The sequence below is a fragment of the Ictidomys tridecemlineatus genome, chromosome 9 (assembly GCF_052094955.1).
Source record: "Ictidomys tridecemlineatus isolate mIctTri1 chromosome 9, mIctTri1.hap1, whole genome shotgun sequence".
Classification (NCBI taxonomy): domain Eukaryota; kingdom Metazoa; phylum Chordata; class Mammalia; order Rodentia; family Sciuridae; genus Ictidomys; species Ictidomys tridecemlineatus.
In genome coordinates, this window is record NC_135485.1 from 6,352,321 (window position 1) to 6,370,586 (window position 18,266).

Consider the following 18,266-nt stretch of genomic DNA (forward strand, 5'->3'; position numbering starts at 1 on the left):
TGGGCTGCGGTGGGGAGTGGTCAAGTTAGGCAAAGCCAAGGATGTCTAAAGGCCCTTCACACAAGGTCAGCTGGTGCCAGTTTTAGGCACAGGTGCTTGGACAGTCTTTAAGCTGGGCTTGGTGAGGGTGATTTACCTCCACTGTACCTGTGTCGAGAACATTAGGAAAGGCACCTAGATCGAGCCTGGGGAGGTCTTTGTTCTGCTGACCCAGGAGGGCCAGGGAGCGGAAAGGGCACAGGTGGGAGAAGTGATGGTTTGAGGCTGGAGGAGCAAGGACCAGAGGAGTGCAGTGGATGCATTTGTCCATATGAACCCTACGCGTGGATTCACAAAACGCTGGTGACCACGGAGTTCTGCTGTTCCCACAGATGGGCTAGTAAGGCCCAGGGAAGGAAAATGGCTAATTTAGAAGGTTGAAATGCAGATGGAGCCAGAAGCAACCCAGGCCTCTTCTCGCACCCCGCCAGAAGCCCCACCTAGAAGGAATGTGGGACTGAGGCCCCGGGTGCATTCCTAGGTGCCCTGTGACAGGGGGCAGAGGTGCAGTGATCCCCTGATGCACTGTTCAAATGGGCTCCATTATGGAAGTAATGTACCCGCCATTTATCAATTGAGTCTGCTGTGGGGGAATGAAGGTTCCCAAACGTGGCCTCTGAGATTGCGGCAATCTAGATGATTTTTAAAATAAATTTGTCTATAACAGATTTATTTTCTAGGCTACACTGCAAACTAGGTAGAGCGTGAGACGCATCAGCCTGCAGAGAGGGTGAGGAGGATGTCATGGTGCTGGAGAAGGGAAGGAGGTGAACCAGGGGGTCTTTAGTTCAGTGCTACACGCCTCAGTTGAGGCCCCTCCTTTGTGGTGGGTTTTGTGCCTTGAAAGCAGAGAAATGCCTTATGAGGTGCTGCTCTCTCCTCCAGCTGATAGAGGTGCCTCTCAACTGGGAGAGGTTCACCGTGTGGTAGGTCACACTAAAGCTGGGATTGAACCAGGTGACTAGTCCCTGAGCCTGGCACTCAACCACATTGTAACTGCAAAAGTGCAGTAGGACATCCCCTGAGGTCCTTGCCTCAACTCTTGGGTTCAATGTCCCTGGCTGGATGAGGCCCTCTGGGGAGACACAGGCCTCCCAGCTGTCATTCTGCATGCACTTGATGGAGTCCCCCGTACTTAGTGGAGAACTCCGCACACTGATCTCCAACTTGCCCGAGGTCACCTGTGACCACACGTGGCTCAGGATGCTGGGGCAAAGCAACTGTAGACCAGGGGACCTGCAGTGAGGCAAGCGTGCCGTGCCCCCGCCTTCCAGGAGCCCACTCCCTGGTAGGGGATGGACACAGAAGCAGTGCCTGCCATGGGGCCTGGAACAGGCAAGAAGCTGGCCTGCTGTGGAGCATACAGATGGTGTCAAATACTACTGTCTGCATTATGACGAAATCAGATATATTTCACCTTTTGAGCTTCCTATATTTCTCTGGCTTTAAAATCCTCTTCCCCACCGTTCCTTAGAATCCTTGGATCCGATATCTGAGGATGCACAAGTCCCTTCGGTTAAATGGCACAGGAGTTTCAGATAACTGCTGCACACTCTCCTATAGACTCTAAGTCATCTCTAGATTCCTCTTAGTGCCTAAGCCAACTGAGCCCTGTGGATAGTGGCTACACTGGATTGTTTAGGTAATAATGATAATGAAAAATATTTGCTACATATTCAGTATGGACACAAATTTTTGGAATATTTTCAATCATTGGCTGGTTGGCTCCTAGCGTGGAACCCACAGCTCTGGAGGCTGACGGTTTGAAGAATTTTTCCTTTGCCAATTTAATGTTTACCTTTCATGGTCTTTTCTTCAAGTTGTGATGGACAATATGGAATTAGGAAATAATACTAGGAAGGAGAGAGGGTGAGCTTGCCATTCTCCACCAATTCCTGGGGGCTGCCAGGGAGAGCAGGAAGGATGGAGAGGGTTGTGTCCACAAGGCCTCTGTGCATGGGGCTTTCGTGGGTCAAGGAATGACTGTGTCGTGACATCATTCCCAGAGCCAAGGTGCAGAACCACCCTAGGGGCCCATCTGTGGAGGAATAAAGAAAAATACGGTATGTCCGCATAGTGAATATTATTTAGCCACAAAAGAAGAATGGAATTCTATGACACATAGCGAAATGGGTGGAGCTGGGGGACCTGATGTTAACTGAAATGAGCAGATCCAGAAAGACAGCTACTGCATGTTCTCTCTCATGTGTGGAAACTAAAAAAGGGAGAGAGGGAGAGAGAGAGAGAGGAAAAAAAGTTGACCTGCTGTTGAATACTGATTAGAGTTTGAGAAGCAGGTGGATAAAGGGAGGTTGATTTGCTCAATGCACACTGGATACATGTACCATAAATCACACTGAGCCCCACATTAATAAAAAATGTATGTAACCCCCAAGGAATCATTCCGAATGGGGGATGTACAGGGAACCTCAGCAGGAAGGAACATCGGGCTCAGTGTCAGCCTGATTGAAGTGCCTCCTAAGGAGCCTGTGCTCAGGAATCTGACCCGGGGAACAAGCCCACGAATGCTGAAGTTGGCGGCTCTCCATGCCGAATCCCCTCCTGGAGACCCACAGTGCTCTGAGAGCGGGGCTGTAGAGAGCTCTGCTGTTCCTGCTTCTTCCAGTGGTTGCCAGGACAATGCATGCAGAGGCCCTTATATAACGTGACTCTTAGCCTCTCATGACTTCTAGCATCTGTGTGGAACGGGCTCCAACAGGAGGAGGCTGTAGGAAGACACAGCTGTCCCTTATGCTGGGCTGAAAGTAAACAGTTGGTGCTGTTAATGGAGGAGTCTCCTGGGAAGGTGGAGGCCCTCTTTTTTGTTCAGGAGTCTGTGACGGATGCTGCACCCCACTTCCGAGAGGGGCTGGGTGATGGAGGTTCTGCCATTAGAAACCCAATGGCCCTTCCTTACACTGGAGCTGACTCGTCAGACAAGCAGATTTAGAGGTCACACCCGGGGTGAGCGGCTGGGCCCAGGTGGCCTGGGACTCCTCTGTTTAGTCCTGAAGTCCTGCTTCTCAGGATCCCCTCAGCCCGGAGCAGACAGGTCTTCTCCCAAATTTGCAAAGAAAAAAAGAGTGTTTTTCATTCTTCATAAATATTAAGTGATGTTGAAATGGTTTTGAGTGGAAGAGCATATTTCAAGTTTGTAAAGATAGTTATTGAACATTCAAATTCTACTAGGAAATAGAGTTTTCATCAGGGAATTGTTACTGGGAGATACAGATTTTCTTGAGCTTCTTTTATGGAGAAGCTTGTTTTCCAGTTCTGTTCATGATGGCTTGTCTACTGGGAAATGCATTTGCTGCATCAAGCAGTTATTGGATGCCTTTCCTTTAGTCTAAACCTCATTATTTTCCCTGTGTGGTGATGAGACAAGATACTGCTCTGTATTCCTATTAATGAGCGACCTCACAAAGTTTGTAACATTAACTTTGATCCAAGTATTTGTAACAGTGCCTGCGTTGCTTTTGAGCTGTGGCTTGTGGCTGAAATAAACTTAAACTTAAAATGATAGGGGAATAATCTTAAATTTATTTCTGATCAACTCTGCAACTTAAGCCTTGTTATTTCAGTAAAAGTGAGGTGTACAGGATACTAAACTCCACTCTTACTGTGTGTGTGTGTGTGTGTGTGTGTGTGTGTGTGAGAGAGAGAGAGAGAACACGTCCTGCCACTAGGGGGCAGTATCCCCGAGACCAGTGCACGTCTTCACAGCTGTGTGGTTAGGATGGGTGGGACTTGGAGATCCAGGAGTTTGCAAAGTATTATGCCCTGAAGGTTTGGAAGCGTCCCTGCAGGGAGTGAGCCTGCCTCTGGACTGCTTGTCAGCCTTAAGGGAGTCTCTTTCCTGGCTAAGCCTCTTCATGTGAAACCAGGGAGTTGAACAAGATTAACTCCAAACTCATTTCTGATTCTAATTTCTGCAGAACCCAACCTTGTCTAAAAGCAGCTTGGGATAAAGGTCTTTTGAGGGCGTGGGGTAGAATCCCATTTTGCTTCTTTCCAGCCAAGCTCATGTTTCAGTTGCCTCAGCATAATTCTCTTTCCTTGCTTGGGTGGTTGATTGTGTTTCCTACAAACTCATTCCTGAGTTAGAAGCTTGTTACTTCCGAGGGCATGGTCTAGAGTCCTGCCTGGTTCACACCTAGGGCCCAGGGGAATGCCTGGCAGCTGCTTTCATTCTCTGCTGTTGGTTTTTCTAAGAAGCTCAGCTGTGTCACATTTAAAAATCACAGCTGTCCTCCTCTGGAAGGGAAGGGCTTTTCTCTGGGTGCTGGCAGTTCATCACCACAACTCATACTCTAAGCACTCTGTCTCTGAATAAACTTTCACCCATTTTTAGGAATGAAAAAAAAAAAGTCAAGCGTCAGAGAAGATAAGTTCTTGAAAACTGATGGCTTCCAGATAATGTCAGATGTGATTGCAAGAAAAATGGTATAAAATGTAGATTAACATAAATCTATAACTGCTCAACTTGATGAAAATTATCACCACAAGATCCTTCCATTACTGAACCAACTGATATGGCTTTTCCCCCCTATGACATTTTGTGAGAATGAATAAATTATCTGAGAATGTGTTTGCATCAGAAATATAGAATTTTTTTAATAAACACATAAATCATCCAAACATTTTTCCAGTAAGATGCCAGATCCTAAAAATGGGAAGTATCCTGTTAACTTCTCCCCCTCCAGCTTCCTCCTTGTGTAGCAGCTTAGAGCTCCAGGCAGGAGTGCAGAACCATCCACTACATAAAGACTAGGATTCCCCCTGAAGGAGGCTGCTGGTGGCCTCCTCTCAGGCCCAGCAAGCCTCGGCTGCCTGAGCCTGGTTTGTGCTGAGGTCCTCTCTGTAGTTATGACCTCATGTTACACAGGGGTTTACTTTAATAAACAATTTTTTTTTTGTAGCTGTGATCTACACCAGCACGCTGTACACAGTAGGCAGCATTAATATAATCCTGAGAGATACGTCCTGTTGCTTTCCCTAAGGAACTGGTTTGCTTTTTGTTACAGGAAATTAATAACACATAAAGGAGCTTGATTTCCTTTTTGCTCATGCTACCAGGAAGCTTACAAGCCAACTAGCAATTTGATTTTCATGGAATTTAGCAGTGGGTATCTAACAATCCTACGTTTTATGTTAATCATATCATCTAAGTAGATTTCCCCTAAGATTCTAATGCTCCTCTCTCTTATTGTTCAAGTTTTTATTAACTACTCCAATACTTTTGTGAACTCAAGTGAAGTGTAGATAAGCACCTAGATGGAGAAATAAGGAGTCATGTGGATATGTGAATAATGGCTGAATAAACTTTTGAGCTGAAGAAGCAAGGACATCGTCCTCAGAGAATTATAAGAAGATAGCACAATCATGCAGTCCTTTCTCATTGGTTTCTCCCAAGACCCTTTTCTCATTGAAAGCCTACAAGCATACCGTTACGACCCTGGACATTATTGTGACCCTCTGGGCTCCTGGTCCCTTTCTCTGACAAGAGGAGTGAAAATACCTTTTCTGAGAAGGAAAATGCATCAGTCAATGGAGCTGAGTCCTAACTCTGTGTGCATGGAAGCTAAAGCTGTGTGCATGGAAGTCCTTTTAAGGACTAGAGACGTACAGGGGGATCCCACCTCCTCAGGGAGGTCCCTGCAGCGGGCTGTCAGCAGGCCCTGCCCAAGGCACAGATGGAGAGGAGGAAAGCCTGGCTCAGAGAGGCTGGTGTCTAATTAGGGCCCCACAGTGGGGAGCAGCAGAGCCTGGGTTCTTTCCTTGCTTGTGCACCCTGCTCCCTGCTGTGAGCATCCCCCACTTCCCCTTGCAGGACCCCTCTGCCTCCACCCTGCTCTCTGCCCGGACACTGACCATCAGGGACACACAGGCTGTGCCACCCTCTCATTCTGGTTGAGTTCAGCCATTGGGAAGCTCCCACAGGACCGTCCCTTCATTCCTTTGGGTCTGGGTGGTGACAGGAAGTAGCTCCTTTGTACTCTGACCTGACTGAGTGTGCGTCTCCTGCTGGGACCCTAACTGTGACATGGTCTCATTAAAGAAAAGGTGGCACCAGCAAGACACCACAGAACACAGGATCAGACACAAGAGGAGAGGGATAGGTTTCAGTACTGGGGAGTGCGCGGGAGGGTGAGAGAGGCTCTGTGATGGCCCCGTCCCAGCAGCCCTGCCCAGCCAGACTTCACTGGTGCTTCCTGCACGGGTGAAATGGATCATGTCCTTTCAGGCTGGGACCTGCATTTTCATCTTCAAATTGAACTGTTTGTCCTGAATATTTAAAATCTGCTTCATGTTAATTTATCAACATTTTACATAGATTTCTATTTTGTGATTTTGCTGGGTATGTGGCTATAGAAACCACAGAGTTATGTATTTAAATGTAATCCATGTGTTTGAAAACAATCCGTCTCTCATTAGGCAGCAAAATATGGATTTTGTCAATTTCTCTGTCCATAGGCAACACAATGAAGAGGCACAAGCCTGCCTGACTCTACACGAGGTATTTCCTGAAGGGTAATTCGGTAGATCACCTTGTGAAAGGTTCCCCACTGCCACCACCAACAACAAAAGATCTTAGAAATAAAGTAGACGTTCTCACACTTGGATCTTCTGTGCCATGACTTTACCTCTGGTGTGGAGTCTTCTCATGTCCTTGGAAACGGCTCTGTCTACCTGTAGAAGACAATATGACACCATTATCACTCCGATGTCACCTAGCATCCCCTGCTCTCTGTGAGTGGAACCCAGAGACAAATGCGCAAGTCCCAATGCACTGGGTGCAGGATGCCTGTGGCAGCCAGGGAGGGACATGCAGAATGTGCACTGCCACGGGGAAGGGCGCAGTGGCTCCAATGGTACTTGTCATTAACTCTTGGGTTTGGATTCCTTGGAAAATTGGGAATGGAACCACCATTTGACCCAGCTATCCCACTCCTTGGTCTATACCCAAAGGGCTTAAAAAGAGGTTAGAAGTGGTGGTGGAATGTGATGAACATTACTATCCAAAGTACATGTGTGAAGAGACGAATTGGTGTGAATATACTATGTATACAACTGGAGATATGAAAAATTGTGCTCTGTATGTGTAAAAAGAATTGTAATGCATTCCGCTGTCATATATAAATAAAAATAAAAGGAAAAAAAAGACTCTGAGGCCGGTTTGCACCATGGCATTAATATGAAGATCCGGCCACCTATCAGCACGGGGAAGCCATGGAGCAGGGGATGAAACCGTGGCCCGTAAGCTCTGGCTGGTCTCGGATGCTGCCTCCACCAGTGCTGACTGTGACAACACAGGTCACTCCCCCTGCGGAGCCTGTTTCCTCATCTGTGAAATGGAGGTAACAGGAGGATAGCGTCCTTGTGAGGACCGGAGGGGATGTGGCACCATGTGCAATGTGCCTGGAGGGTAAGGTGTCGCCGTCACACTGCACTCCACCAGCGTCCTTAGTCCTTATTGACGTCACAGACTGTTGCGCAGGAGCCCTGGCCGCAGGGAGTGGCAGGTGAGGATGCTGTCCTTAGGCGCCAGCTCTCTGCCTGCCTTGGCCCAGACCAGCAGTGCACCGGGTTGAGGTGGTCACAGTGGATGCTGTGCTGCTGGTCAGTCTGACCCGGCTGAGCGCTGGCTGGAAGTTCTTGTGACTCGGCCTCCTATGCCGGCCAGCAGCCTCGGCTCCGCTGGAGTCACCCGTGGGGACCCGCGTGCTGGAGGGTCAGTAGTGTTCTTGGTGCACCTCACTCCTGGGTGCCTGCCCCACGGGGAGGGTCTGCCCAGTGTCCTCAGCCCACCCCTTCCTGGCCTGCTGTGGACGCAGGGAGGTGCTCTGATGTCCCATTGCAGACCGGGCTCAGGATGCCAGGGGCTCAGCAGGGGCTTCCTCAGGCCCCCCAGGGCTCCTGCTCTTTGGCCTCAGAGCTAAATTCTGCTTGGTGTCTTCGGTGGACCTTCTGTAGGAGTTTCTCGTGTCTCCCCCAGGACAGGTGCCTCTGGTGGTATCAGCACCCAGGAAAGCTTCCCATTGGACTTCTGGCATTTTCCATCAACTCCGGGTTTCCTGGTGCCTCCTGTGTGCCCGCAACAGTGCTGGGTCTTGAGGGCACACGTCCCCACGGGTTTACAGGTTCCTCAGCCTCAGCTCTGTTGAGATGTGGGGCTTGGTAACTCTTTGCGCTCTCTCTCTCTCTCTCTCTGTGTGTGTGTGTGTGTGTGTGTGTGTCTCCTGTGTCCTGGCCAAGGCTTAGCAGCCCCTCATCCTCACCCACTAGACGTCAGAACAACACTGGAACAACCCAGAAGTCTGCTCTTTGCCAAAGACCCTAGAAGGCAGCGCCTCCAGCCAGAGGCACTGATGACCTTGCCTTAGAGGGTGTGGGACTGCTCTGCTCGGCCAGGGCCTATGTAGAGGCCACTGCCAGCAGCTCAGCCAGGCAGCTGGGTGCTCTCTGCCTCCGGTGCTGGCCTCGATCCTAGCCCTTCCCATGGCATGGAGACTGCCCACGGGGCTGGCTGCCTCCTTTGCTAGATGGAGGGCACTAGCTCATCTTGATCCTCCCACCACCAAGCACAGTGCTTGGTTCACAGTAAGTGCCCCCCAGACAGCAGCAGTCTGGGACAAGACTGTCGCAGCCACCCCAGGAGTGGAGACAAGAACTGGCCTCTGTAGGAGCTATCGATGATGATCCGTTTCACAGATAGTTTAATCTCAACATGAAAGTACAAAAGAAGACTCAGCCCCTGGAAATGAGGTGGTAATGAAAAGATAATCTGCTTATCATGAGAACTTTGATGAGTCAAACAGTAATTATAGAAGTAAAACTCTCTCTTTATCTGAATGGAGGTTGAGACCTTGTTTAACTTAGAAGACAGCCTCCCTCCTGGCCTCGTTTTCCCCCCTTCCTCTCCAGCCCTTTTCTCCTTCTCCCACCATCTCCCTTGACTTCATGGAGTGAGACTGTGGCTCCACCTGCAAAGTGACCTTGCTAGAGGAAGAGGTTTGTTGGAATTGGAAGCTACGAAGATGACAGGAAGGAACGTAAAGTATTGAGAACAGAGTCTTAAATTTTGACAGTTGTTTTAGAAAGTCAAGTGAGGATTATTCTTCCTAAGCAGCAACAACAAAAATTCCACCCGCCGAGGGCTCACCTTTGTGTACACGGGATGGTCAAGGGCTTAGGTAAGGAAACTGAGCGCGTCCACTCCTGCACAGCGGGGCCAGGACTGTGGTCAGCCACGGGTCCCACCACTGTGGAGCTCTTTCTTCCCCAGACATGGGCTGTGCTTTACCAGAGTGTCCTGACGCCCTCCTGCCTGTCAACCTCCCCCCTCCCCCCCGTGGACCTGCCCCAGGTTCAGATCCTGCTGATGGTTGAGAACAGGGGTAGAAAAGTGGGGAACCTTGAAGACCAGACTGAGAAAATGCTCTTGGGAACAGACAGCAATATGGGCAGAGACTGGACTCTTCCTCCCGTGGAACAGCCTCCATTCTCCAAGATTCGGTTCAGATGAGGACTGCTCATTTTCATCCACTTAGCCAGGATCTATGGAGAACCACTCACAGTGTGGCAACCTGCCAGGGGCTGGGCCAAAAGTGGCCCTGACCGTGATACCTCAGAGAAGGTGAGCAGCTGTCCAGAAGGCATGCAGCTTGTAAGATCGCCACTGTTCAATGATAATGTTCGTTTGCAAGGTTATTTTAAGGATTATGCATCATTCATTCATGTAATCTGATCTCTATTGAGGAAGGCTTTCCTTGAGGTCCTTTATCCTGCCTCAGTGATGTTTTCAAAGCATGCTGCCCTTGCCACAGAGCCTATCCATCACTCATTTCTTATGACGCCCCCTCCCCCTGGCATGTAAGTTTCATGAGCGCAGGATCCGGTGTTCACTGTCCCTGGTCTGTGATCACAGGTGCCCCCAGCAGGCTGAAGAGCTCTGGAGTGGACATGTCCAGGGAAGGCGTGTCTTTGCTGCTGCTGTGCAGAACCGGGAGCAGGCCCCTCATGTCTCTTGCTGTCTCATTGGATAGGTTCTGAGAAGTGGCATGGTTTGGCACAATGTGTACCTTCCTTTTCTTCTCTGTCGAGATTTGAATGTTTGTCCCTCTGAAGCTTGGGGTGGAATTGAATTGCCATAAGAGTAGTCTTTAAGAGATCATTAGGAGGTGATTGAGCTGTGTGGGCTCCGCCCTCCTGGGTGGACTCAGGCCTTGTCTTGGGAGTGGGTTTGTCATCATGGGGTGAGGTCATTACAGAAAGGGGACTGTGGCCCCCTTCTCTTTCTCCCTCCACTGCACCCCCCTTTTGCCCTTCCGCCATGGCATGATACAGAATGAAAGCCCCTGCCAGATGCTAGCACCTTGACCTCCACTTCCCAGCTCCCAGATGGTGAGAAACAAGAAATATCCAGTCTCAGATATTTTGCTACAGGTAAACAGATGGAGACATTGTTGGTATTAACAGAAGTCCTCAAGTCATAAACAATGTAAACATACAGTACACAAACTAAGAAAAAGTTATCAGTGAAATCCTTTCTATTATTAAAAAAAGATGATTAAAAAAGTAATATCCCATTTTGGTGTGAGGTCAGGAAATTGGACATTCCTGTACAGGGCTTCTAGGGAGGTAAACTGAAACAAATTTTCAGGAAGGAAATTTAAAAAATTATGTCACAGAAACTGTTAAAATATTTTCACTCAATGGTTAAGAAGAAAAATTAAAAATTTTATAATGGGTATGATAGATCTATACTACTTCTGAGCCCTTGTTTATCAAATGGAAAATTTTCTCAATGTGAAAGGAAGAGAAAACCAGGTATATATCATATACAACAAGCATTCTTTTGCATGAAATATAGCTGCATAGAAAATACTGACATGATATGCATCAAAATATTGTGGTCAATAACGCTGCAGCCCCAGGGATGTAGGCGATGAGTAATCTATTTTATGCATTTCTTCATTAAGAAAATTAAATGTTAGCAAGCTTCTTATTAAAAATAAAAATCCATTTACAAATACTTTCCATTTACAAAATACTTCCATAAAGTTATCTGTTGTAGTTTTCCAAACGGCCCTTGGAAGCAAGCTTGGCAGGGATGTTCATTCCTGCTTTGCACATGAGGTCAGAGAGGCTTGGAGAGGAGGTTGGACCACCCAGTGAGCAGTTCAGGATACTGGGTGGAGACTCTGGGAAAAATGATGCGATGATTGGAAAGTTCTGATTGTTAAGTCCTGGCTCCAAAGAAAGCAGGAGGATCAGATGAGATGTACGGGTAAGTCGTGGCCTGATGCCTGGCTCATGGCAAACCTTCAACAAAAGCTAGTTCTTCCTTCCAGATGCTTCCATAGCACCAGGACCCTACCAGTCATGTGTCAGCTCCTTAACCCCTTGAACCTGTCCTGCTTGTTACCTAGAGAGATGCCTTGGGGACTTGGCTGGGGCCACTCTTCCCCTGGGGTCCCACCAGTTAGGAAGTTCCCTGCTTAGGTTGGGGGTCCCATGGTCCAGCCTTTACTCACTTCTTCCAGCCTCGTCCACATGTTCCAGGATGGCCCCAGAGAGGGCAAAGAGGCCTTGGAGTGAAGCGGAGGAGAAGTGTCCATCACACGCTTGAAGCAGCGCTTATCTGTGCAAAGAGGAAAAACAGCAAAGTCAGACCCTCCAGCTTACAGAATCTGAACACCTCTACAAACTCAGAATCATCACAACACAGGGATGAAGCGTCCACCCGCCTTGACTTATCCCTTGAGGAGAGAGGTGCCAACAGGAGAAATTGCTCCTGGGGTTCACACAAATCCATGCTGTAGTCTGGGCTGGCTGTCCTTCATATTCTCATCCACCTGAGCCAGGCTGCTGATCCTTCAATGGAACCGCCATTTGACCCAGCTATCTCATTCCTCAGCATGTAAGCAAAGGACTTAAAATGAGCATACCACAGTGACGTGGCCACATCGAAGTTTATAGCAGCCAAATTCACAATAGCTAAGCTATGGAACCAATCTAGGTGCCCTTCAACAGATGAGTAGATAAAGAAAATGTGGCACATATTCACAATGAAATATTACTCAGCCTTAAAGAAGAATGAAATTATGGCATTTGCCAGTAAATGAATGGACCTGAAACTATCATGCTATCCCCCCAAAACCCAAAGTCTGAATGTTCTCTCTGATATCCAGATGCTGACACACAAGAGGTGGGAGCAGGGAAGAACAGAGATTCACTGGATTAGACAAAGGGGAATGAAGGGAAGGAAGGGGGGATGGGAATAAGACGGTAGAATGCATCGGACATAACTTGCCTACGAGCATATTTGAATACATGACCAGCGAAACTCCACAAGATGTACAACCACAAAACAGGGAGTTGTACCCCATAAATGTATAATATGTCAAAATGCATTCTACTGTCATGTATTTAAAAAAACAAAACAAAAAACAAAAACCTGTGCTCTGCCGCCCCCTCCCTAGGTCCTCCCCCCAGCCCAGGCCCTCAGGGTGTCCCATATTCCTCTGTTCATCGTTTCTGCCACTAGATGGAGACCTTCAGGAGGGGATGGCTACCCTTTCTTTGCCCCTGTGACCAGATCAGATCTAAAATGGTAGCTGGAGCAATGCGGTTACTCAGTGAATGCCTTTTCAGTAAGTGAACAAAAGGTCATCATCATTATTTGCAAGATGATTCTTTCCTAAAAACGGCCATAGATTCATTTCTGGGAGCCAGGCCCTCAGGAACCCATGGGCCCCCTTTCCTTTCCCAGGTGCGTTTTGCTAAGGTTGGAGAACCCTGGATGCTGCCCTGCGTGCCCCAGGGGGAGGAGGCCAAGGCAAGGGAAGCTGGTCTTCCTCCTGGCGGGTGTGCCTTCTCGGCCGTGCCCTGGAGGTCCTCCGAGGCTGCTCAGCCAAGCTAAAATCCCAGCTTTGACTCCTCCCCTTCGCCATGCCACCCCCATCTCCCCTGCGTGGCCCACGCCCTGCCTGTCCACCTTCTGCCGTGCTCCCAGGGCTCAGGAAGGGCCTCATCGTGAGAGTGACAGCAGACAGTTGGGGGCGTTGTCTCGGCGCCAGGTCCTCTAGTGCAAGCTCAATGTCTCATTCATGAGATCTTCTACAAAACTGTCCTATTATTACAAAACCCGTGTTTGACAGAGAAAGGGACTTCCAGGTACGTGCTCAAGGTCACACAGCCGGGAAGCCAGGGAGGCAGGATCTTAACTGAGGGTTGTTTACTTCAGAACCTGCCCCCTTATCCCTGCGGGGTACAGCAGCGCAGACAGCCCCGCGTTACCTGCGTACTCGGACTCCTTGATAGGCCTGGCGGGCAGAATTTTCAACGATGGCCACACGTCCACCATCTGGAGCTCGGGGTCCTCATACTCATCCTCGCTGTGGTATTCTGTCACATCCGGGGCTGCAGCGAATTTCCTTTCCTAGGTGGGCAGCAACATTCCAGGGAGTCAAAGGAAGGGACAAGGCTGGAAGGGGGCAGAGGCTGCAGAGCTGGCTGGGAGGGACAGGGATCCTTAGCTGCAACTTCACTGATACAAAGGCCTGGGGTCTTAGGTAGGAATTTAATTCTTGTGACAGGCAGAATTCTAAAGACGTCCCTCAAATATTCTTATCTCTGACTATTCAATCAAATACCTACCTGGGTACTTTCGTGAAGGGACAGAACAGATTAGTTAGCTGACTTTAAAACCAGGAGTTGATCCTGGGTTACTTGGGTGAGCCCCACGTCATTATGTGAGCACTTAAACGCAATGAGGACTCCGAATCCCTGATGTGATGATTTTCTATATATTAAAAAAATCCAAAAGGATTTACTAAAAATTATTGGAACTAATAAAGCATTCAGAAAGTTATCAGACTAAATGACCAATTGGATATAAAATCCCATGTATGTGTATAAATTAGCAATGACAATTTTTATCTCTATGAACTAGCAATAATGATTTAAAAATCAGAATTAATAAAAATGACCTTAACGATACCATCAAAAAGAATAAAATGCTTAAGAATAAATTTAGCAAAAGAAGTATAAAGCGTGTGCACTAAAATTTGCAAAAATGTTGTTGGAAGTTGGAAAGACACAGGACTTAATATTGCTAAGATAGGAAGACTGACATACAGATTCATCAAAGTCCCCACCAAAACCTCAGTGGCTTTCTCATGCACCAAGGGAGGGGCACGTGAGTCCACAGCAAGAGGGCAGCCATCTTCGACTCAATGGGAGAGCACACCAGTCCTTTGGCGCTTTGATTTTGGACTTCTGTTTTCCAGGACTGTGTGAAAATAACTTGTTCAAGCCACCAGTCTGTGGGATTTTGTTATGGAGGTCCAAGCAGACTAACATAGGCACATATCAAGGGCTCTGGGGCTGACAGCTGGCAATGGCAGGAATGGGTACCAGTCCTCAGTAGATGTCCTCACATGTAACGGTCATCATAGTAGCTATGCACTGGGGTCTGGAGCCAGCATGGTACCCTGTGTGAGCAGGGTCATGAATAAATTCTTGATTTCTTCCACCACCACAGAGTGACCCAGGGATCATTCATCCTCCCTGGATCTCAGAATGATCAACATTTCCCTAAAACCAGTTTTAGTCTTTATTTGTGCCTGAGAGAAGTTCAAGTGCCAAAGATGGGATTGAGCCCATCAATGCTGAAGTTTTGAAAGATCTAAACAGCATCAAACAAAGTCAAAAACACAGGAAGACAGAAACATCTAGTTTCATGCACATCCCCCAATTTGGTCCTCAGAATAAAGAAATTTTATCTTTCTTTTAAAACTATGGAACCTGGCGTTGGGGACTTGCTAAAGCTGCACAGGTCATAGGTGCCATTGCCGGGTAGAAACAGAACTTTTTTTTTTTTTTACCATATCCATACTGGAACCCAGCACCAGAAATTTAAAATTGTTCTCTACCCCAAAAATGAAGAGCAGAGCATCCAGGACATTCCTTGGGTGGACTGCTACCCAGTTAGGGCAGTGGGGACAGTGTAAGCCCAGGATGAGACTGATGGTTCTGCAGGGAGAGTCATTTCTTCCCAGTCCCAGCCTCGCACCTCCACGTGGGCCTCTGATGTCTCTGGACTCGGTGTTTTTACTCTCAAGGGCTGAACATGTAAAGCTAAGTCGTTGCTTTATAGACTTAACTGTATTTGGGTTCCCCCCCTTTTTTTCTTTTACACACAGTAGATTCTTTATATAAGATTGTTAAATAAGTGCCTAAAGTAATAGATTTTAACAAGGCTTAGAGTATAATTATTCCTATGTGTGTGATTTCAAAATTTTATTTATGCCTTAATGTGTCTAGTTATAAAGGTATTTTTACTGGGATCCACTTCAAACCTATTTTTGAATCAGATGGCCACACACACACACACACACACACACACACACACACACACACACATACTCACACGCAATTCAGTCACACAACATTGTAGAATAACTTTGCAATCAGAAGTGCCTTAAGAACCCTTGAGACTGACAATAGATAAAAATGGATAGATAGGACTCATCCCCAATAAATCTCTCCTCTCTCTCTCTCTCTCTCTTTCTACAAACAGACCAAAATATTATATCCATCACTGGGGACAGAAGTCTGGAGAGTCTGGTACATACTCTCTCAGTTGTGGTTCTTGATGGCTTCCTGCCACCTCCTGCCCCATGGAGTCTAGCCAAAGGGTCGGATGAAAAGCAGGTTCTTCTAATAGGCCCCAGATTTCCCCAAAGAGGCCACACCCACGGTCCTAACAGTGCACCTAGTGTCCTTCCAACAAAGTCCATCTGTGGGCTCCCGAAGGGGTCCCCTGCGTGCTCCAGTGCAGAACTCAGTTCTATGTGCAGTTCCAGAACCAAGGCAAAGTCGCGATGGTGGATGCCCAGTGGGGTCCCCAGGCCCCTGTGCTGTGAGAGCAGGGAGGAGCCAGCCTGCCAACCACCTCCCTCTCTCCTCTTGGAGCCTTCAGCCCTTGCTAACTACTATGTGCTTGGGTTTCGTGTGCCTTCTAACACGGGGAGTTTACTGCAGGGAAGGACCTGGGATGAGACAGACTAGTGGAAGTTCCAGCTCTGCCTCCCTCCAGGGAGTTCCCCAAGCTCCTCAGGTGGGTTACTAAAGAGTCTCAGGGCTCAACGTCTATGCCTTTCCTGTCATCCCCATCACAGAGTTTGGTAAAGATGAGTTACGGATGAGTCCTGTCTCCAGGTGAGCCGGGCTGCAGGAGGGGCTCCCCAGGTCCCCAGGTGGGAGGCCCCCCGGGCTGCCTTGGCTCCGAGCATTTTTGAGGTAAGGATGCAGAGGGCAGCCTGAGCTCATGCTCTCCATGGGACACCATAAGAAGTGGGCTGAGGCGTCTGTGGACCACCATCTTGACTTCCAGTTGCTGGCTCTTGTCTCCCACCACCTGCTCCCAGCGGAAGGCCGGCCTCGAGTCTTCCCTGAAGAGAGGACTCGGTCAACTTGTCAAGTTTAACAGAACAAAGCACCCAGTGACAAGGGGCCCTGCAGTGACCCCCCAGCAGGAACGGGGTAGAAGAGAAGAGTCTGGCACCTGAAGGACGGGGGTAAGCCACGGGACACAGAGATGGAGCAGGACCATTTTCACGGCAGCCTTGGGGCTGTGTCTCAGAGACTGGGCGTTGTCCCGCCTCAGTCTGTCTCCTCGCCTGGCGTCGGAGGGAAGGAGGGCTAGGAGTAGGAAGTTCTTGGATGTGAAACCAGGTAAGAAGCTGGGTGACAGCATGGCTCAGTGGTCGCTCTGTCGTAGATCTAAACTGTGGTTTGCTTTCTGACTGTGGAGGCTACTTGACCTCCTCACTCAGATGCCCAGTCGGTAAACTGGAGATGACTTAGCCTACTTTACTTGGTCCTTGGTTGTCAAAGGTTAACTGAGGAGATGCCTATGAAGGCTCCACTTGGCATCTGCCCTGTAAGGTGAGCTCAGTATATATTAGGAGGCTTCCCTCTCACTGATGTCTGGACTGGGCAGAGCCAGGGCCCAGGGCTGGGCAAGGCTTCTGGAAAGTGAAATTCTACAGACATGGCAGAGGGACACGGAGCTGGGCTCTGGAACTGCATGGAAACTGAGTTCTTTGCTGGAAGACAGCAGGGGACCCCTTCGGGAGCCCACAGATGGACTTTGTTGGAAGGACAACAGGTGCACTCTTAGGGCCATGGGTATGGCCTCTTTGGGGGAAATCTGGGGCCTGTTAGAAGAACCTGCTTTTCACCTAACCCTTTGGCTAGACTCCATGGGGGCAGGTGGTGGCCGGAAGCCACCAAGAACTACAACTTTGTAGGTGTCAAAGGCTGACCAGACTTTCTTCCCCAGCAGTGGACATAAATATTTTGATCTATTTCTTTCTAGAAAGAGAGAGACACAGAAAGAGTGAAAGAGTGAAAGATTAGTTTGGGATGAGTCATATCTATCATTTTTTTATCTATTATCTATAAGTCTCAAGGGTTCTTAGTAGCATGTTCAATATTCACTGTCCATGAGCCTCCTTATTTAAAAGAATATTGTGTGCTTGTGTGCTTGTGTGTGTGTGTGTGTGTGTGTGTGTGTGTGTGTGTCCTGGGTAGGGGTCCATAGCCTGAATAAAAATTCTAAACAAGTACTTCAGAGTAACAAGTCAATGATTTTAGATGTAGATTTCACCTATATCTAAACATGTGTGAATATATAAGCTATTTAAATTATATGCATATATAATTTAACAATACAGTTACTTGTAATAGTAGATATTTGAGTAGTGTTCTAAATTTTAATCTTTTTTTAGTTTTTAAAATTATTTGTAAATATTTCAAATGGCTTCATAAGTGGATATAAGACATTCCACTATTTCTGTATTACTGAATAATTAGCTTCGTTCCAATGTGTTACCGTTTAGAATATATTATTACAAAATATTAGTGAATGTGTTTAAATGTGTAATCTGAAATTTAGGTTAGATTCCTTAGTTTTATACCGTTAATCACAGAATTATTGGGTCAAAAATTGTGTATTTTATATCATTTAGTTAATATTGTGAAATTGCTTTCTAGAAAGTTTCTTTCAATTTAAAATTTCACAATGAACAAAGCGCCTTTTCCACAACACACTCACCAGGACAGTGTGTTGGTATCTTCATCTTTTTCAACCTTCACAATGATGTGAATTAATTTTTAATCTTTATGTTATGACTGGGGAATTAGAACATAGTTTT

At 47.7% G+C, this 18,266-nt stretch overlaps 1 protein-coding gene across 1 annotated transcript in view; it reads right to left on the minus strand.

The window, feature by feature from the left end:
• The window catches only part of Clnk (cytokine dependent hematopoietic cell linker), an 84,473-nt gene that overhangs the window by 44,064 nt on the left and 22,143 nt on the right, over window positions 1–18,266 (minus strand). Inside the window, exons 5-7 of the mRNA XM_040292136.2 lie at window positions 13,342–13,483; window positions 11,577–11,683; window positions 6,684–6,729 (exon numbers count right to left, since the gene is read on the minus strand). Of these exons, the coding sequence (XP_040148070.2) occupies window positions 6,684–6,729; window positions 11,577–11,683; window positions 13,342–13,483 (295 nt within the window). The remainder of the gene's footprint in view (window positions 1–6,683; window positions 6,730–11,576; window positions 11,684–13,341; window positions 13,484–18,266) is intronic.